Below are 22,312 nucleotides of genomic sequence, written 5' to 3'. Positions count from 1 at the left end.
CAATATACAATACAATATATACAATATATTAGATGCAGAGCAGCCCCCACAGAAAGCCCCCTGCTCCACCTAAATTTCTCCACTCTTTCAGGTGGAATGGCCATTTCACCCACTTCATGTAGGCCTAGAGGCCTAGGCTACCATCACATCAGCCTAGGCTCACATTACAATACTAAATGGGCAAAGTACAGGTTCATGTAAAACAAATAATTGTTTAACGAGCACAAATGGCTGTACACTTGGGCTGAATATCGGTTGCCCATTCAATGGAAACCAACCGACATTTGGCTTGTGTGTACAGCTACCATTCTGACAGAAGCCGGCCGAACATTCTACTTCTGTCGAAGGGGCATGACTGAAAAAGGTCTGCCAATTGGCATCCGATCAGCCAATGGCTGAGAGCTCTGACTGCTATGTTCTGGCGGGGGGGGGGGGGGGGGGGCAGTCCCCTTGTCAGAGCACAGGGAGATCACTGTACTAACATTGGATAGTTAGAACAGTGGCTCCTCCCTAGCTCTTTAGTGTATACTAGGCTTTAGTTCTATTTCTTCACCAAACCCTCTTTTTATCTCAGGATGGTCTTGTGGCCAGCCATGGTAGAGTTGGAAAGACATGCCAGCCAACCTGCCAGTATGTTTCTAGGGTCACATGATGAGAAGACAGACGCAGGACTGGTTTTGTTGACATGTTTGCAGAAGAGTAGTTGGAGCTTATGCTGCCTCTAAGCAATCAAGGCCTTCACAGGGTACCTTCTCAGATTATTCTCCACCATCAGTGCCTCCATGCCTACAACTGAGCCCAGGGCTCCTTTCATGAGCCTTCCTCTACCAATTACTTCTTGGGACATCGGGTATTTCTTAACACCAGACAGAGGACATGCCACCTCTTTTTAGGGGAGCACCATGATCTTCAAAACTCCATGAGCATTGTGTCCTAAGCTGCCTTTTTCCCAAAAACATGAGGGACCCAAGGGGCATTTTCACCCTATTTTTCTTTGCCCGCCCCTTTCTTGGACACATTGCTACTCTCCGTTAACAAAAAACATTTGATGCGGTAAAAGGAAGGCGCAACGGACCTTGAAGATTTTGGTGTGTAATAATAGAGCATCTGTTCGATGTGCTGCTGAGGGACGTGACCATACTGTTCTTGTCAAAATGAGCTTTATTGTTCTTAACACTAAATATAAAGCTTGCGGGAAATCTTCATTTGTTCTTGTCCATGAATACCAAGTATTCATGCTAGCAAGAAGAAGATGCGTGCACGCTGTGTAACAAACACGTTTCCTTCTCAATTGAGTTCAGGAAGGAATATTCTCATTTTCAGAATGGCATGTGGCAAAGATAGGTGAGATTCTAAAGAGGCTTGTTTGAAAAAAAAAAAAATACTAAAACAAGTCCCTCTGCAAAAGAAGAGTCCAGTGAGTGGTGGATTCTTAGTTGGCTGTCTTAATGAGCACCACCCTTTAGGACAGGGGTCTCGAACTGGCGGCCCTCCAGCTGTTGCAAAACTACAAATCCCATCATGCCTCTGCCTGTGGGAATCATGCTTGTAACTATCAGCCTTGCAATGCCTCATGGGACTTGTAGTTTTGCAACAGCTGGAGGGCCGCCAGTTTGAGACCCTTGCTCTAGGAGAACCTTCAGCATCTACCGGCATATGCCATGGTTCCATCTGCTGGTCCCTATGTCTCTTACATCACTTTAGCATATATAAGTGATGTAGGGGAGATAGGAGGAACCACAGTGAGCAACACGCAGCCAACTTACCTGCAGTGTATCTGGTGCAAAGATACTGGCCTAATAACATGTTAGGACAGGTATAGTTGCAAGCATCTCCACATGTGATTCGTTGAGATTGATCTACTAAAACTGGAGCGCACACAGTCTGGTGCAGCTGTGCATGGTAGCCAATCAGCTTCTAAAATTGGAAGCTGATTGGTTTCTGTGCAGAGCTGCCCCAGATTTTTCACTCTCCAGTTTTATTAAAGCAACCTGCTATTTGAGTTCTGGAATTGTGCCCCATCATAGATACCATTGGGGCCCCATTGTTGGTGTCATTGGAAGGAATTAAGCCCCATTGTTGGTATCAGTGGATGAAATGGTGCCCCAAGGGCTAGATAAAAACAAGCAAAGGGCTGCATCCGGCCCACAGGCTGCAGTTTGGAGACCACTGCTATAGAGCATCAGTAGCGCTGCATCACTTCATTGTCAGTATTCAGGAAGCATGTTTTAAGACAATGCTTTTTAAAGGATAGATTTGGGAAGGGTTAGATAATTTGGACCATACTTTCCTAGATCCTGTAAGGGGGTGGACTAGGATTTAAACAAAACCCCCGTGGGTCCAGGATATATCCCGCTTCCAATTACTGGAACCTGTCCTAGCACCTCAAGTAGATATTAGCTGGTAAAGTTAAGAGTAATGCCGCGTACACACGATCGGAATTCCAGCCAGAAAAAGACCGATGAGAGCTTTTCATCGGAAAATGTGACCAGGTGTATGCTCCATCGGAATTTAGCTGTCCGAATTTCCACCAGCCAAAAATTTATAGCATGTTCTCAATTTTCCCGACGGAAAAACTTTCTATCGGTAATTCCGATCGTGTAGATAAATGAATAAATAAAGTCGCGCTATGGACAAACAAATCTCCGCTGTGATAGGAATATGTGGTAGAATTAAAAGAAGGAAAAGAAATATGCTGGGTTAGAGCTGCCTGTGCCTGAAGCCCTCACTTCCTTGTTGGGGAGGAGAGGGAAATGAAATGTGAAATAAAAAAGGTATGGCGCTAAACCCTATCAGTTGATAAAATGAATTAACTTATCAAGCCCTAGTGTTTGTTTTTTATATATAAAAAAGGGAAGAGAAAAGAAAAAACTGTTAGTGCTACCGTGCAAAGATATCCTAAAGCAATTTTGTCCGAAGCAAACTATGTGTAGATAATGTGTAAATAATGTGAAATCAACATTCTCATTTCATTATAATAAAACAACAGATGAGTGTTAATTGTCCTGTGCGTATCAAGTTATTAAAAACATTCATTAAATGTGCAAAAAGGTGAAATTGTTATTAGTATTCGATGATATATTAGTTGAAAACAGATTGTGCAAACATGTGCAAAAAATTGTGCAAAAAGACAACTACAGATCAGAGCAACCAAGGATCAGAAATCATTCAACCAAAAAACCGCATAAAGGCGTTAAATGTGCAGATCAACAATGTTTTCAACCAATAATCGCATGAAGACGCTTCTGAGTCCAATGTAAGTCCAAAATTAATATTTGGCTTGATAGTGCTGCCTCTTCGGATTATTGTTGTAATGATTACAAAAAATCAATGGGGGGTATTTGATTCACTTGTGCAAATAGTGTGGACTTTCACTTAGAAAACTTCATCCCCGGTGCGCCACTCTGTGCTATGGTATATAAATGCTCTCACCAGAGTTAATGCCCTCGTGGGGCTAGATGAACCTTCACAATGTAAGCCACTGTGTCGCTCTCTGGCTGCTGCAGGTGCACTGGGTGAAGCTTCGTTGTTCCGTCCGTGTAATATCCAACGTTAATATATAAGGAAAGACATATCCATAGTGTAATACGTTCTTAACCAAATCGTTCGTTTATTAAATTTAAAATCTACTCACATTTTGTATTAAAAGCATATGCGTATAGTAAAAACTCCGTTCGTCTCAAACGAGTGCACACAACGTGGCCACGCCCTACGCGTTTCGTCACTACGACGTCCTCTGGAGCGGCCATATTGGTGCACCTTATTGCTTAAATAGGGTGTAGTGCTCCACTACGCCTGCGCTGAACTAACAGCGCCATTTTGGATATGGGATGCCCTTTCTTTGCTAGGGATAAAAGCAATTTTGCCCCCTAGCGCCCTTAAGAAAAACCGATGTAATAGGCATAATTAGTCTTGGAGCACTGCAGCCTACCTATGAGCCACACTCAATTTAGATGACATTCCTTAGTCATTTCCCATTTGACCGGATGTTTATAATTAGTTTTTTCTTGTCTGGGAATAACACTAAAAATACAGTAAATAAATAAATATATGCATATAAATACATGTAGAATTCGCATATATAAAAAATACAAAAAATATAAAAAAATACTTATATAAAAAAATACTTATATAAAAAATTCATATGTAAACAGGGGGGTACACATTAATATTAGAGAAAACACATGAGAATTTATAAAAATTATATGAATTATAAAAATTATAAAAATTACATGAAAAGGTTTTTATGTATTTAAAAATCTTTTGTACATACTAATAAAAGAGGGAATTATTCCAGAGGAAAGTTGTTTGGGGAGACATTAATTTAAAATAAAAATAAAACTCTATATGGAGGTGCTAAGGAGATCTAACTAGCATCGTCCTATAGGTGGTTGTGATATTGTAACTGTATATTACGTTCAGGGGAACTTTTGGATAATTTTAAAAGAAGGGGGTCTTATTATAGTTCAGACATCTCTAACGTATTTTGAATGGATAACATTCGACCTGAACCCAAGAAAGGTTGGGCCATGAGGTGTAGAATAGGCTACTATATATGTGGTTAGGTCTTGTCGGGATCCTATAATATGTGTGTGTATGGGTAACATTCGACTGCGGAATATTCGTCCAGCATTATCCAATGCTGGGGCGATCAGTTAATTGTTAAAAGTTAGTTAAGAAGCAATTGAGGTCTAGTTCTATGTTCATTCCCCTTGGCTGGAGGGTATCTAAATTAAAAATCCATTTAGTTTCGTTCCTGGATATTTTGATCGTTTTGTCTTCTCCTCTCCAGTGGCCTCTTATTTTGTCTATTCCGTAAAAAGTCATTTGTCCAGGATCCCGATTATGGAAATCCCTAAAGTGTTTGGAAACACTGTGTTTCTGGAAGCCTTTTTTGATATTTGCAATGTGTTCCCTTATCCTGACTTTTAACTCCCTGGTGGTCCTTCCCACATATTGCTTGTGGCAAGGACATTCAATGACGTAAGTAACGTGTGAGCTGCTACAAGTAATCAATTCCCTGATTTTATATTCTTTTCCATTAGAGGTGGATTTAAAACTCGTTTTCTTTTTTTCAGTTTTTTTACTATTTCTACATGGAAGGCAATTTCCGCATTTATAGAATCCTTTTAAGGTCTCAGAGATTCTTATTTGTTTTGGTGGGTCCACCACATTCTTTACTAATTTGTTTCGGAGTGTTGGAGCCCTCCTGTAGATGAACCGTGGTTTGTTCGGCAACATGGCCTGGAGTGAGCTGTCTGCTTGTAGAATCGGCCAGTGTTTTTTAATAATACGTTCCACATCTTTATGTTGTCTATTATACCCTGTGAGGAATGCCATGTTATGGAGGTTTTGTTTTGGTTTTACTTTCTTGCCTTCAATTAATTTTTTTCTGTCCATATGTTTTACTTCATTTTTTAATTTACGGAGATTTTTTTCTTTATATCCTTTTTTTCTAAACCTTTCGATGACGATTTCCGCCTGCTCGTCAAAATCATCTGTTTTGCTACAGTTCCTATATAGCCGTAGAAGCTGGCCTTTGGGTATATTCCCTAGCCACCTGGAATGGTGGCAGCTATTTGTGGGAATATACCCATTGCGATCCGTGGTCTTGAAGAAGGTTCGGGTGCCAAGATTTCCTTCATGTTTGTAAATTTGGAGGTCCAAATAATCTACAGTCTGGGTGTTAAACTTTCCTGTGAATTTGATATGGTATATATTGTCATTAATTTCTTCAAAAAAGTCTTGTAGTTGTTCTACCGTGCCTCCCCATACCAATACGATATCGTCTATATATCGCCGGTAAAATTTCAAATTTTGCCTATGCACTCCATAAATTTGTTCTTCCTCCCATCGGTTCAAAAACAAGTTCGCCACACTTGGAGCGTACTTTGCCCCCATTGCCACGCCTTTCGTCTGTGTGTAGAAAGTTCCATTATACCAGAAATAGTTCGATGTCATTGCCATCCTTAGGCCTTCAGTGATATATTTTATTTGCTCCTGTTTTAAATCCGATAGTCCTTGTAATGCCCACTCCACACTGCTGATGCCATCCTCTTGTTTTATGTTTGTGTATAGCGATTCCACGTCTATCGTCACCAGTATGTCACTTTCACTGATAGGGATTCCATTCAAGTCCTCTAGTAATTGCTTGCTGTCCCTTAGGTATGACCTTCCTTTTGTTACCAGGGGCTGTAGGAAACCGTCCACATATGCCCCTAGCCTGGAAAACAAAGAATCAATTCCACTTATTATGGGTCTCCCAGGTGGGTGAGTTTGATTTTTGTGGATCTTAGGGACGTAGTAAATAACTGGGGTCTTAGCCGCCTTTGGAACTAGGTATTTCGCCTCTTTTTTATTCAGAATGCCTAGATCTTTACCTTTTTTGATATATTTCTTAAGTTTAGTTTCATATTCTGATTTCGGGTTTTTCTTCAACTTCTTATATGTGTTGGGTATGTTCAACAAGTTCTCCATTTCTTTCTCATAGTCATGTCTATCCAAAATGACAAGACCACCTCCCTTGTCTGCGGGTCTGATGATGATTCCCTTTCTTTTTTCTATAGATTTAATAGTGTCCCATATTCCTTTTCCTTTGGTTTTCCTCACCTCTATGTTCCTTAGGTCATGTTCGACCATCTTCTTAAAAACCTTAATGTTTTCGTCCTGCTGGACTTTGGGATTGAAGGTTGAGTTGTTTCTTAATTGCGAGTGCTGGTAGGATGTGTTATTATCTTCCTTCGTGTGGGGATTCTTGGTTGCAAAAAATTTTTTGATGTTGAGTTTCCTCACGAATCTTTGGAGGTCTATATATGTTTCAAATTTATCTAATCCCTTATCTGGGGCAAACTTTAAGCCCATGTCCAGCACCCTGAGTTCTTCCTCCGTAAAAACCACCTTACTTAAATTATAGATGCCCTCCCCTATTGTTCCCTTCTTCTTTTTCTGGAGGCCTCCTCTCTTTCCTCGTATGCGTTTTCTGCTCTTCTGTCTTGTATCCAGTGAGCTTCTTCCCCTCTTTGATTCCGATGATGGCCATTTCCCCCATAGTTCCTCCTCGTATTGTCCTCTCTGGTCCATCTCGGATTCCATCCACCATTTCTTCTTGGGTGTCCGTACTGTTGGTTCCTTATTGGATATCGAAAAGGTCTCCATTCTCTCTGGGGTCCATGTCTCGTATCTTTCGGGCCTGGTGGTCTGTGTTCCTGTCCCCTGGGAAAAAAATCTCTTTCAAATCTCCGGTTTCTAAATGGGGTGTATTGTGGGTATTCCCTTAAAGGAGAGTATCTGTTGTGGTGTCTCGGGATATTCGGTGTATGGGGAGTTTGGTTCCCCCTATACCTGTCTTGCTCATATTCTCCTATTGTCCTCCTTTCAGGTCTCCTATACCCTGGTGTATGTGGAATGTCATTTCTTACTGTTCCGTCTTGTATGTGTGTGGGTTGATTCCACTCCTGTTCTGTATCTTGGGTTGGATTTTCCCTGGATTCTTCCATTATGGATAATTCATTGTCTTCCTCGTTATAGTTGCCCTCTATTTGCCATTTGTAAACCTGCTGGCTTTTATAATCCAGCACATCCCTCTTAAATTTCTTTTGTTTCTTTTGTTGTATTTCTTTATCATACTTTTTTATGTGTTCTTGTAAAATCTTCTCCCTATCTGTATATTCTGCTGTTTCTTTAAATGGTATAAGTTGATCCCTGAGTTGTGATATCTCTGTTTCTATGTTTTTCAATTTGTGTTGGCGTCTGATTACTATTTTCTGTAAAAGTGCTCTACAAAAGAAACAAAAGAAATTTAAGAGGGATGTGCTGGATTATAAAAGCCAGCAGGTTTACAAATGGCAAATAGAGGGCAACTATAACGAGGAAGACAATGAATTATCCATAATGGAAGAATCCAGGGAAAATCCAACCCAAGATACAGAACAGGAGTGGAATCAACCCACACACATACAAGACGGAACAGTAAGAAATGACATTCCACATACACCAGGGTATAGGAGACCTGAAAGGAGGACAATAGGAGAATATGAGCAAGACAGGTATAGGGGGAACCAAACTCCCCATACACCGAATATCCCGAGACACCACAACAGATACTCTCCTTTAAGGGAATACCCACAATACACCCCATTTAGAAACCGGAGATTTGAAAGAGATTTTTTTCCCAGGGGACAGGAACACAGACCACCAGGCCCGAAAGATACGAGACATGGACCCCAGAGAGAAAGGAGACCTTTTCGATATCCAATAAGGAACCAACAGTACGGACACCCAAGAAGAAATGGTGGATGGAATCCGAGATGGACCAGAGAGGACAATACGAGGAGGAACTATGGGGGAAATGGCCATCATCGGAATCAAAGAGGGGAAGAAGCTCACTGGATACAAGACAGAAGAGCAGAAAACGCATACGAGGAAAGAGAGGAGGCCTCCAGAAAAAGAAGAAGGGAACAATAGGGGAGGGCATCTATAATTTAAGTAAGGTGGTTTTTACGGAGGAAGAACTCAGGGTGCTGGACATGGGCTTAAAGTTTGCCCCAGATAAGGGATTAGATAAATTTGAAACATATATAGACCTCCAAAGATTCGTGAGGAAACTCAACATCAAAAAATTTTTTGCAACCAAGAATCCCCACACGAAGGAAGATAATAACACATCCTACCAGCACTCGCAATTAAGAAACAACTCAACCTTCAATCCCAAAGTCCAGCAGGACGAAAACATTAAGGTTTTTAAGAAGATGGTCGAACATGACCTAAGGAACATAGAGGTGAGGAAAACCAAAGGAAAAGGAATATGGGACACTATTAAATCTATAGAAAAAAGAAAGGGAATCATCATCAGACCCGCAGACAAGGGAGGTGGTCTTGTCATTTTGGATAGACATGACTATGAGAAAGAAATGGAGAACTTGTTGAACATACCCAACACATATAAGAAGTTGAAGAAAAACCCAAAATCAGAATATGAAACTAAACTTAAGAAATATATCAAAAAAGGTAAAGATCTAGGCATTCTGAATAAAAAAGAGGCGAAATACCTAGTTCCAAAGGCGGCTAAGACCCCAGTTATTTACTACGTCCCTAAGATCCACAAAAATCAAACTCACCCACCTGGGAGACCCATAATAAGTGGAATTGATTCTTTGTTTTCCAGGCTAGGGGCATATGTGGACGGTTTCCTACAGCCCCTGGTAACAAAAGGAAGGTCATACCTAAGGGACAGCAAGCAATTACTAGAGGACTTGAATGGAATCCCTATCAGTGAAAGTGACATACTGGTGACGATAGACGTGGAATCGCTATACACAAACATAAAACAAGAGGATGGCATCAGCAGTGTGGAGTGGGCATTACAAGGACTATCGGATTTAAAACAGGAGCAAATAAAATATATCACTGAAGGCCTAAGGATGGCAATGACATCGAACTATTTCTGGTATAATGGAACTTTCTACACACAGACGAAAGGCGTGGCAATGGGGGCAAAGTACGCTCCAAGTGTGGCGAACTTGTTTTTGAACCGATGGGAGGAAGAACAAATTTATGGAGTGCATAGGCAAAATTTGAAATTTTACCGGCGATATATAGACGATATCGTATTGGTATGGGGAGGCACGGTAGAACAACTACAAGACTTTTTTGAAGAAATTAATGACAATATATACCATATCAAATTCACAGGAAAGTTTAACACCCAGACTGTAGATTATTTGGACCTCCAAATTTACAAACATGAAGGAAATCTTGGCACCCGAACCTTCTTCAAGACCACGGATCGCAATGGGTATATTCCCACAAATAGCTGCCACCATTCCAGGTGGCTAGGGAATATACCCAAAGGCCAGCTTCTACGGCTATATAGGAACTGTAGCAAAACAGATGATTTTGACGAGCAGGCGGAAATCGTCATCGAAAGGTTTAGAAAAAAAGGATATAAAGAAAAAAATCTCCGTAAATTAAAAAATGAAGTAAAACATATGGACAGAAAAAAATTAATTGAAGGCAAGAAAGTAAAACCAAAACAAAACCTCCATAACATGGCATTCCTCACAGGGTATAATAGACAACATAAAGATGTGGAACGTATTATTAAAAAACACTGGCCGATTCTACAAGCAGACAGCTCACTCCAGGCCATGTTGCCGAACAAACCACGGTTCATCTACAGGAGGGCTCCAACACTCCGAAACAAATTAGTAAAGAATGTGGTGGACCCACCAAAACAAATAAGAATCTCTGAGACCTTAAAAGGATTCTATAAATGCGGAAATTGCCTTCCATGTAGAAATAGTAAAAAAACTGAAAAAAAGAAAACGAGTTTTAAATCCACCTCTAATGGAAAAGAATATAAAATCAGGGAATTGATTACTTGTAGCAGCTCACACGTTACTTACGTCATTGAATGTCCTTGCCACAAGCAATATGTGGGAAGGACCACCAGGGAGTTAAAAGTCAGGATAAGGGAACACATTGCAAATATCAAAAAAGGCTTCCAGAAACACAGTGTTTCCAAACACTTTAGGGATTTCCATAATCGGGATCCTGGACAAATGACTTTTTACGGAATAGACAAAATAAGAGGCCACTGGAGAGGAGAAGACAAAACGATCAAAATATCCAGGAACGAAACTAAATGGATTTTTAATTTAGATACCCTCCAGCCAAGGGGAATGAACATAGAACTAGACCTCAATTGCTTCTTAACTAACTTTTAACAATTAACTGATCGCCCCAGCATTGGATAATGCTGGACGAATATTCCGCAGTCGAATGTTACCCATACACACACATATTATAGGATCCCGACAAGACCTAACCACATATATAGTAGCCTATTCTACACCTCATGGCCCAACCTTTCTTGGGTTCAGGTCGAATGTTATCCATTCAAAATACGTTAGAGATGTCTGAACTATAATAAGACCCCCTTCTTTTAAAATTATCCAAAAGTTCCCCTGAACGTAATATACAGTTACAATATCACAACCACCTATAGGACGATGCTAGTTAGATCTCCTTAGCACCTCCATATAGAGTTTTATTTTTATTTTAAATTAATGTCTCCCCAAACAACTTTCCTCTGGAATAATTCCCTCTTTTATTAGTATGTACAAAAGATTTTTAAATACATAAAAACCTTTTCATGTAATTTTTATAATTTTTATAATTCATATAATTTTTATAAATTCTCATGTGTTTTCTCTAATATTAATGTGTACCCCCCTGTTTACATATGAATTTTTTATATAAGTATTTTTTTATATAAGTATTTTTTTATATTTTTTGTATTTTTTATATATGCGAATTCTACATGTATTTATATGCATATATTTATTTATTTACTGTATTTTTAGTGTTATTCCCAGACAAGAAAAAACTAATTATAAACATCCGGTCAAATGGGAAATGACTAAGGAATGTCATCTAAATTGAGTGTGGCTCATAGGTAGGCTGCAGTGCTCCAAGACTAATTATGCCTATTACATCGGTTTTTCTTAAGGGCGCTAGGGGGCAAAATTGCTTTTATCCCTAGCAAAGAAAGGGCATCCCATATCCAAAATGGCGCTGTTAGTTCAGCGCAGGCGTAGTGGAGCACTACACCCTATTTAAGCAATAAGGTGCACCAATATGGCCGCTCCAGAGGACGTCGTAGTGACGAAACGCGTAGGGCGTGGCCACGTTGTGTGCACTCGTTTGAGACGAACGGAGTTTTTACTATACGCATATGCTTTTAATACAAAATGTGAGTAGATTTTAAATTTAATAAACGAACGATTTGGTTAAGAACGTATTACACTATGGATATGTCTTTCCTTATATATTAACGTTGGATATTACACGGACGGAACAACGAAGCTTCACCCAGTGCACCTGCAGCAGCCAGAGAGCGACACAGTGGCTTACATTGTGAAGGTTCATCTAGCCCCACGAGGGCATTAACTCTGGTGAGAGCATTTATATACCATAGCACAGAGTGGCGCACCGGGGATGAAGTTTTCTAAGTGAAAGTCCACACTATTTGCACAAGTGAATCAAATACCCCCCATTGATTTTTTGTAATCATTACAACAATAATCCGAAGAGGCAGCACTATCAAGCCAAATATTAATTTTGGACTTACATTGGACTCAGAAGCGTCTTCATGCGATTATTGGTTGAAAACATTGTTGATCTGCACATTTAACGCCTTTATGCGGTTTTTTGGTTGAATGATTTCTGATCCTTGGTTGCTCTGATCTGTAGTTGTCTTTTTGCACAATTTTTTGCACATGTTTGCACAATCTGTTTTCAACTAATATATCATCGAATACTAATAACAATTTCACCTTTTTGCACATTTAATGAATGTTTTTAATAACTTGATACGCACAGGACAATTAACACTCATCTGTTGTTTTATTATAATGAAATGAGAATGTTGATTTCACATTATTTACACATTATCTACACATAGTTTGCTTCGGACAAAATTGCTTTAGGATATCTTTGCACGGTAGCACTAACAGTTTTTTCTTTTCTCTTCCCTTTTTTATATATAAAAAACAAACACTAGGGCTTGATAAGTTAATTCATTTTATCAACTGATAGGGTTTAGCGCCATACCTTTTTTATTTCACAAATTCCGATCGTGTGTATGCAATTCCGACACGCCAAAAATCACGCATGCTTAGATTCAACTACGAGACAGAAGCTATTGGCTACTGGCTATTGAACTTCCTTTTTCTAGTCACGTCGTACGTGTTGTACGTCACTGCATTATAAATGATCAGAATTTGATGTGTAGGCAAGACAGCTTGAGCCGAATTCTATCGGAATTCCATTGGGAAAACCATCAGAGGTTTTTCCGACGAGAATTCCGATCATGTGTACGCGGCATTACGGAGGGCGGACATGATGGGGGGTAAGTGCGGTGAGGCTTCTCCTCCCATTCCCCCTTTCTTTGTGGCTACAATAGCAAGTCTGGTCTGCCTGGCTGTTACACTATAACTCATTCATTAGGTTTCCAGGCGACTGCTGGTTTCCACAGCTCCATCTCCCAGTTTCTTCTCTTTGCAGAGAACCCTGTGTATTGCTAGAAGACACCCAGGGACCTGATGAATAGAAGAGGAGCCAATACTCCAGGTCTGTCTTCATCAGTGATGCCCAGTGTAATTAACTTGGGCTTCTTACCTGAGAAGAGTGAGGTGCTCTTCAGCAAGTAGAAGTAAAGGACCTCTGGCAGTCTCAGCAAGTCTGTAGACCCCATACCATGACACATGTACACCAAGGAACTCTATGTATGGGTCCAATGTTCAGCTGAGTGCTGAGTGTTGGACCCTTTTATGAAGTTCCTTGGTGTACTGGTGACATATCTCTTGCCTTGAAGTCCTTCCTGGTCTCCAACTGTTGGTCGCTTCAGCCACTCACTCTTCAGGCATATTCAGGAATGTGTGCGTTGGGAACATTGCTATGAGTAACAGTGCAGGAGCAAATGGCAAGCCTATGGCCGACAGTAAGTAAAATTAAAATGTAAGTCCCAGGATATGGCCAGGATCCCGGTGTCTCATGGATCTAGGACTTGTCCCGCTGCTGGGTGCTAGAACCCTGGTGTCACAGGTTTATCCCCAATGTTGGGATGACTTTTTTTTAACCGACTGACACCTATGCTCAGAGATTGCTTCACTGACAATGAATGTTTGGCATTTTTTCACCAAACCAACAGTGCCAGGGCTTTCTCCCTTCCACTGGAAAGCATTTAAATGGAGTGATATGTTACATTCTCCTGGCCACTGCATTTGGTAAGATTTGTCATATGTGACATAGTCCTAACCTCTGCAATCTCTACATAATGCTGTATGTTACATAGTCCTTACTCCTGATCTCTAAGCACACAAATAGAGTTTTCTTTTGGTGGTATTTGATCACCACTGGGATTTTTATTTTTTATTATATAATCAAAAAAAGAATAAAAATTTTGAGAAAAAAAAATCCCAATATTTTTTTACTTTCTGCTATAAAATATATTCAATTAAAAAAAAATCAAATTTCTTCAGAAATTTTGGCCAAAATGTATTCTGCTACATGTCTTTGGTAAAAAAAAATCCCAATAAGTGGTTTGTGTGACACTTATAGTGCCTACAAACTATGGTATTTACAGTACAGTATAATGGATTTTTTTTTATATACTAAAAATAGTGGTGATCAGCAACTTACAATAGGACTGAAATAGTGCAGCGGGAAATCTGACACTAACTAACTGACTGCCACTGACGTCACCAGTGACACTAATACAGAAATCAGTGCTAAAACAATATACTGTGTCACTGTAATAATGATAATGGCTCGGAAGGGGTTAACATCTAGGGCCATCATGGGGTTAAATGTGCACCTAATAAGTGTTAATGTGTGTAAGATGTGCTGCTTTTTACTAAAGATCTTTTTTTTCTTATCCCTGCAGGGATAAGAAACACAGCGATTGTTCCCTCTGTACAGAGTCCTGTGATGATTGCCAACACAGAGCTCTAAGCTGTGATTGCACACAGCTGATCAGAAGGTCCCGGCCATAAACCATGGCCATGACCTGTTCACCTCGGCGTCTGGTTGGGGCAGATGCGGGGCCCACTTTGCCTGCTTCGGCCGCCACAATACATTACATTTTGTCAGTTCTGGTTTTCGGCTGTTTGTTTACTAGCCATCACCGGCTAGTAAAGCAGCCGATCGGTTTTCCGAGCGGAGCAGCCTGATTCCTCTATAGAGATCTTTAGTTATCACTAGATGGGTCACCAGCAGAAGGAAGGAGGTCCTGATTCCACTATCTAGATCTTTATTTATTACTAGAGGGATCGCCAGCAGAAGGAAGGAGGTTCTGATTCCTCTATATAGATCTTTTAGATATCACTAGAAGGATCACCAGCAGGAGGAAGGAGACCCTAATTCCCCTATAAAGATCTTCAGTTATCACTAGCGGGATTGCCAGCAGGAAGAAGGAGGTCCTGATTTCTCTATATAGATCTTTATATCACTTAAAGAGGGGTCACCAGCAGGAGGAAGGAGGTCCTGATTCCTCTATAAAGATCTTCAGTTATCACTAGCAGGATTGCCAGCAGGAGGAAGGAGGTCCTGATTTCTCTATATAGATCTTTATATCACTGAAGGAGGGGTCACCAGCAGGAGGAAGGAGGTCCTGATTCCTCAATAAAGCTCTTGATATCACTAGAAGCATCACCAGCAGGAGAAAGGAGGTTGTGATTCCTCTATCTAGCTCTTTAGTTATCACTAGAGGCAGCGGCGGTCAGTCCATAAGGGGTGCCACCCTCTAATCTCTATGTGCCCGGCCCCTAATCTCCATGCAGAGCGCCAGATGCATAGAGTTCTATGGGGGTTCTTTTCGTGAAACACGTGATTAGAGCTGGAGGATCTAATTGGCTTAAAAAAGGGCAGGCTATTCTTTGCCGCCGTCCCCCCCCCCCCCAAAAAAAAATCGAGCACCAGCTGCCATTGACTAGAGGGATTACCAGCAAGATGAAGGAGGTCCTGATTCCACTATATAGATCTTTAGTTATCACTAGAAGGATAACCAGCAGGAAGAAGGAGATCTTGATTCCCCTATCAAGATCTTTACTTATCACTAGAGGGATCATCAACAGAAGGAAGGAGGTCCTGAATCCCTTATCTTGATCTTTAGTTATCACTGGAGGGATTGCCAACAGGAGGAAGGAGGTTCTGATTCCTCTATATTGATCTTTTAGGTATCACTAGAAGGGTCACCAGCAGGAGGAAAGAGATCCTGATTTGCCTATAGCGATCTTTAATTATCACTAGGAGGATCACCAGCAGGAAGAAAGAGGTTCTGATTCTCCTACCTAGATCTTTAGTTATTACTGGAAGAATCGCCAGCAGAAGGAAGGAGGTTCTGATTTCCCCATATAGACTTTTAGTTATCCAGTAGGAGGAAGGAGGTCCTGATTCCTTCATCTTGATCTTTTAGGTATCACTAGAAGGATCACCAGCAGGAGGAAAGAGATCCTGATTCCCCTATAGAGATCTTTAATTATCACTAGAAGGATCACCAGCAGGAGGAAGGAGGTCCTGATTCCCCTACCTAGATCTTGAATTATTACTAGAAGGATCACCAGCAGAAAGAAGGAGGTTCTGATTTCTCCATATAGACTTTTAGTTATCACTAGGATCACCAGTAGGAGGAAAGAGGTCCTGATTCCCATATAGAGATATTCAGTTATCACTGGAGGGGTTACCAGCAGGATGAAGGAGGTCATAATTCCCCTATATACTGTAGATCGTGTTTACTGTGTCCAGTTTCTGGAGACCTCACTTACAAAAATAATTATATTAATCAAATACATCGAATTCAGAGACGGGCAACAAATTGGTGAAAGTTCTGAGAGATAAAACATATCAGGAGAGATTATGGGAACTTAATATGTATGTGCTTGAGCAAGGAAGGAAAAGAAGGGACATGACTAAAATCTGTAAATACCGGTATATTAGGCACTATTTTCAATATGAAGCTAAGATTAAGAACAAACTAGCAAAAGGTAAGTTCAAAATTATTTTAGAAATTAATATTTTACCCAAATTTTGTTTTAATCTTTAAAATGGATTTTGAGCAGAGATAGTAAATCAGTCAACATTAAGTGCATTGGAACATGCTTGGGACAAACATAGACCTATTCTCAGACAAAAAGGTAAAAAAAAAATCTAAAATAGAAAAGGAGCATCTTGATGGACCAATTGCTCTTTTTCTGCAATTTCTATTCTATACTCGAGGGGGTTTAACCCTACTTTAATCAAGACATAAAAATATATTTTATACCAATAGATGATGTATAAAGGTGTGTTTTTCACTTAATCAGTGATATTTCTTTGAAATAAAATGTTATACTTTTCGACTGAAGGGGTCAATCCGTCCATCACTATGGGCAACACCGATATCATTAATTTGTAGACTCAAAAGTTACAACAGTTCAACTTTTAGTAAAGAGTGAACAGTTTCATCCCTTTACTGATGGCTGTTCCTTTGTATCATAAGGCACCTGACACTCACCTTCCCAAATTTTTCAAGTGTCCTCTATTGCATTTTTGCTACTTTTGGAGTATCCCAGGGCTCACCCTTACCCTACCCAAGTTATACCAGCAAATAAACTGCAAAAAGACATGCACAGCCTGTTTTCTGACTTGAGTGACTGTGAACTACTGTGTGCCAGGCTCCCATATGCCTCATAGGAAATGGAACCTGGGATATTACAGCCAGCCTGGTCTGGGGTCTGTGCTACATATCATCATACCAACCAACTTTCCGACATAGTAAAGAGGGATACTTGGAGGGAAAGCCTGCTGCAGCAAGAAAAGTTGGCGGCTTATCAAAAGTGGCTGTAGCGAAATGAATGGATAGGAAGGGCTTAATCTTAATCAGTTGGGTAAAAATATTTTTCAGTTACAAATGTTTTCACCAGTTTGTTACTTTTTTATCATCTAAACCTTGGCACATGCATTGGCAGGACACCATTATTCTATAGCAGCCTTTCTACCCCAGTGGAACTCGTATTTAGGGCCTTAGATAACCCCTGCCAAGATCAAATAAGGAACAGTGGGAACAATGCCTCTTAAGTTGGTGGTCACAATTCCATCCTTACTGACAGTGACAGCTAAAAACGTAATTGTCTGTGGCAAAACAATCCAGGTATCCATCAGATGGGAGATCAATCAGTTACAGCTTAAGGAAACCCTAACAAAATCTGGAGGAAACCTTAGGGGTCTATCTGACAGAATGCCCGTCGTTTGGCTGCTTCCTGCCAAACAGTGTCTCCTGCTCTCCAAACCCTTCCGACAGACCAAGAGATAGTACCAGCCCTTTTACCCCAAGCTTCATACACAGACAAGATGTTGAGGTACAACCAAAGGAATGACTGTTTATTGAACAGAAATACAGGTTTCTATACACTTCAAAAGTAGGTCAGTCACCACATGAACAATAAAACCAAATATTTACCCAAAATATCATACAATGGTTAGACAACAAGGTAGAGTTGACCCAAGACTAATCCCATCATGTACGAACCTCCAAGAGTTAGCCAAATTAGCCAACAGACAGAAACAATAGGTGACACAATTAACCCAATTAACAATGGGAATTCACAACTAGGAGGCACATAATGGGAGAGGCACACATAACATAAACAGTGATTCCCACCCCACCTCAGACTGGCCGACACCAGCCTACAACAGTCTATGAGACAAACTCATATAGTGTTCCAGTAGTCTGAAAAGGTGGAATAGATATCTTGAGGGATATTGTTGATGAATATTTCTGTCCCAAGTGGAAAAGCCTCTTCAACCCAGTCTGCAGGAGGACCACCATATTCCCTCTGCTTATTAACCTGTACAAGATTAATATTACACCTTTCCATCCATTCCAGAAGGGAAGCTTTATTGTCCTTATTCAGAGAAGTAATCCAAGTCTTGCTCTCAGTGTCCATTACATGGATAGCCATCATTAGAGAATGATCTGCTCTCTCCATGGGCCATAATCGGTGGCTAGGAGGCTTGCCCCTAGTCCTCTCCAAAAGCATCTCTCTTGGTTGGGTCTGTCACAGTCTACAGAACCTTGGTTAAGAATACCTGTTCTATAGGGTAGTTTCTAGAATCTTCAATTGACTGCCTGTTTAAAATGTTGCCAGCATGAAGTGGAGGTTTAAAATGTTGCCAGCATGAAGTGGAGGTTTAAAATGTTGCCAGCATGAAGTGGAGGTTTAAAATGTTGCCAGCATGAAGTGGAGGTTATGTTGGGTATGGACAAGACCTCTTAATGAGAAGGGGGGAATATCACTAACCATAAAGGCTGGGGAAAGGAAAAAAAACTGTAGGTGTTACATAACTCCAGCAAAGAAAAATCAGGTCCCCTGCCAGACAAGGCTGTGTTGTGTAGCAGAGCTGTGTAAATCTTAAAACTGGATGGACAAAAGTATAAGTCCTTTGGCAGGGAAATTAGCTCTCTTATATTATGTATTTTGTTTAAGTCAGCTGTTTGCCTGGAGTTTAGCTTTACATTTTAGATAATAGCAAGTTGCTCAGTTGTTTGGTTTTGACTAATGGATACTATAGAGTCATAAAAAGCTTTGTTTTTCAGGTTGGAAACATAGAATAAAGTTTCTATTTTGATATTTATATGTAAAAAATATTAAATAATCGTTTTTTGTTTTTTTTCAGGAAGAATACCGGCTTGTAGAATGTGCCATTCCGACACACCATAGCATTCCCGCTTCAGCTTAGCAGATAATTTATCTGTTCTAGACCAACTTTACCAATGAGAGACTCTACCATGTTGCATACCGAGGGCAGTGCCTTACTGAAGGCTGTCTGGCAGGGTAAATTTAGACTGACCCGCCTTTTACTGGAAGGAGGTGCTTATATCAATGAAGGCAATGCCCAGGGTGAAACCCCTTTGATGGCTGCCTGCTTAGCCAAATACGATGACCCCCAAAACAAATCTCGGATGGTGAAATACCTTCTGGAAAATGGGGCTGATCCTAATATGCCAGACAAGATGGGTAAGACAGCTTTAATGCATGCTTGCTGCAATCACACTGGGGCAAGCGTTGTGTCTGTGCTACTGGAACATGGCTCAGACCCAAGTCTGAAAGACTATTCAGGCACATCAGCCCTCATGTATGCACTTAACAAGGGTGACCGAGAAACCTTAAGGGTCCTCCTGGATGCCTGCAAGGCCAGAGGGAAAGAGGTCATCATTATTACCACGGACACTTCTCCTTCTGGTACTAAAAAAACAAAGCAGTATCTAAACTCACCTCCTTCACCTGGAGTAGATGAAAAGATATCACCATCTGTATGTATGTCACCTTCAGACATTGATTTAAAAACATCGCTTTCCCCGGCCAGCGAGAAAGAAGAAGCACGGGATGTTTTCAACTTTAACATGGGTACCAGGCTTACCTGTCCTACATCCAGACAATTAGAGATTAAAACTTCTGACCACATACCAACAAAAGGTAGGATGGTTAACAAGAAGCAATTAAAAAGGCTAAATTCTGAACCTTGGGGTTTGGTGGCCCCATCCGTCCTGGCTGCTTCTCAACTTGCTGTACCTCAAGAAAAACCCTCAGCAGAAGAATTTGAGGAGAGGATTATTGCAGAGGTCAATAATCTGTCCATTAACAAAAGACCTGTGCTTTCTAGGCGTCATAGTATAGAGGGACAGGATCCATCTTGTTTTAAGAGCAGTGAGCAGCTTTCTGAGGAAGATCCCTCTGGACCAGACTCTTCATGGGCTGACAAAGTTCAATTTAGCCACCTACACCAGCCACTCTCAAGGCGCAACACAGCACCTGAGACTCAGGAAACATCTAATGTCACTTTGGCTCCAACAATTGGAACTAATTTACGTGGGGTTCCTCATCATAAGTTGACACGTATGGAACATTATGAATCAGATTCCCATCTCTGCCCTGATTCTATTCCAGGTTCTCCAGACTCTGGGCGGGTTTCCTTGGAGAGGAGGAAATACAATGCGTCTCCTTTGACACTTTTCACCAGTTCCTCCCGAGAATCGTTAGAGAGTATTCCCAGCGCTGTCTCACCAATGACTGTTCGTAGAAGGACTCCGGGTCTCCTGGAAAGACGAGGATCTGGGACTCTTCTTTTGGATCACATATCTCATACTAGACCAGGCTTCTTACCACCACTAAATGTCAACCTCAACCCTCCAATCCCAGACATCCGATCTAATGGCAAAGCTCCTTCACCGGTGCATGGCAGCCAGAAGACATTGGTTCCTGTGGCCCCAAGCTCTCCAAAACACTTTGATGCCAAAGCTAAAAAGAAACTTATTAGAAGGCATTCTATGCAAACTGAACAGATCAGACAGCTTGCCAATTTCCAGAACCTATTCCCTCAAAATGAATCATCCAATTAAAGGGTTACTTAATGTGAAAATAATACTTTATGAAAAAACACACTCTTGACATTCACAGATATTTATGTAAAAGTTTTAAGCCTTTAGCTGAATTTAAAATACCAGAAATGACTCCCCACGGTGACTTCAGGATATTCAAAGATTACAATTTTTTGGAAAAAAATCAATCCTGACACTATAGCTTTTTTCAAAGTTTAACTTTGCATACATATGTGTGAATGTTATCAGTAGGCTCTCAAAATCAAGCAATTAAAAAATGATAAAACGATAATCGTAAAATAATGTTACATTGTGGCTCTGGTAAACTGAAATGGAGATATCTATAAAAGTTACACTCTCCACAACTTTTCATAAAATGGTTATAAAATCCTACATTAAAAAGACAGGTCTTTCATGTCATATTAACTACGTCCAGTTTTATATATAGAAATAGAAATAAAAAAAAAAAAAAAACTTCTCGAAGAAGTAATTTTATCCATAAATATGAAGACTAGGTTTTATTAGCAGCTGGGGTGACCCAATTTTTTGATGTTTCAACCATTCGTTCTAAAAATTTGTTTTTGTCATCTCCTTTTGATGCACAAAGTTGTTTCATAAACCATTATTTATTATATCTTGTATTTCACACGCAAGGTACAACAGGTCAGTTAGGACAGCTGTTACATTAATAGAAAATATTTTACCCATTATGATTTAACAGTTGAATGTATACTATAGAGCAATTTATGCTATGATTTCCAAAATAGCTTTAGTCTGGTGATAATATTACTGGCAAAGTACACAGAGAGATAATATATATATATATATATATATATATATATATATATATATATATATATATATATATATATATATATATATATATATATATATATATATATATAAAGAAGCATATTATCTTGAGGAGAACGTGTTGTTTTATTTACAAGGGATTGATTCTCTTGTTTATTTGTTTATCTAAGGGTACCTTACAGCACTTGCCCTGTCTACTCATGTATAAATAAAATATATAAGTATATATCTATATATCTATATTTAGAAAGATAGAGATTAGGGACACACAGATGTGGTTGTGAAAACACATATTTATTTATATATACGCACACATATATGCACATGTGTATGAAGATAACATTTTCTGTAAAGAATGTACATTTAACTCCTTTTGACTAGTATGGCATTTTTTTGAACAGGAAGATTTTGCAGACCCAGCGTAGACCCCATTATCGTACCCAAAAATGAACATGCAGGATTCTAGTACTTCTAATGCTTGTGAAATGGTTCTGCTAATAACGATACCAGGAATGCCAGCTCAGTCAAGAATTTCTAGTATAGCCCTGCAAGACCAAGCTACATAAAGTGCCCCTTATTGTA

The 22,312-nt window shown here is 40.0% G+C and overlaps 1 protein-coding gene across 1 annotated transcript in view; it reads left to right on the top strand.

Annotated features, from left to right (window-relative positions):
- The window catches only part of ANKRD34A (ankyrin repeat domain 34A), a 66,222-nt gene extending 44,478 nt beyond the window's left edge, over window positions 1–21,744 (top strand). Inside the window, exon 2 of the mRNA XM_077464279.1 lies at window positions 19,216–21,744. Within this exon, the coding sequence (XP_077320405.1) occupies window positions 19,313–20,938 (1,626 nt within the window). The 5' untranslated portion in view covers window positions 19,216–19,312 and the 3' untranslated portion in view covers window positions 20,939–21,744. The remainder of the gene's footprint in view (window positions 1–19,215) is intronic.
- The last annotated feature ends 568 nt before the right edge of the window (window positions 21,745–22,312 follow it).

The sequence above is a fragment of the Lithobates pipiens genome, unplaced genomic scaffold, assembly GCF_037356315.1.
Source record: "Lithobates pipiens isolate NorthernLeopardFrog02 unplaced genomic scaffold, aLitPip1_a1.2 Scaffold_30, whole genome shotgun sequence".
Taxonomy (NCBI): Eukaryota; Metazoa; Chordata; class Amphibia; order Anura; family Ranidae; genus Lithobates; species Lithobates pipiens.
Note: the sequence above shows the minus strand (reverse complement) of the source record. Positions and strands in the feature narration are given on the sequence as shown.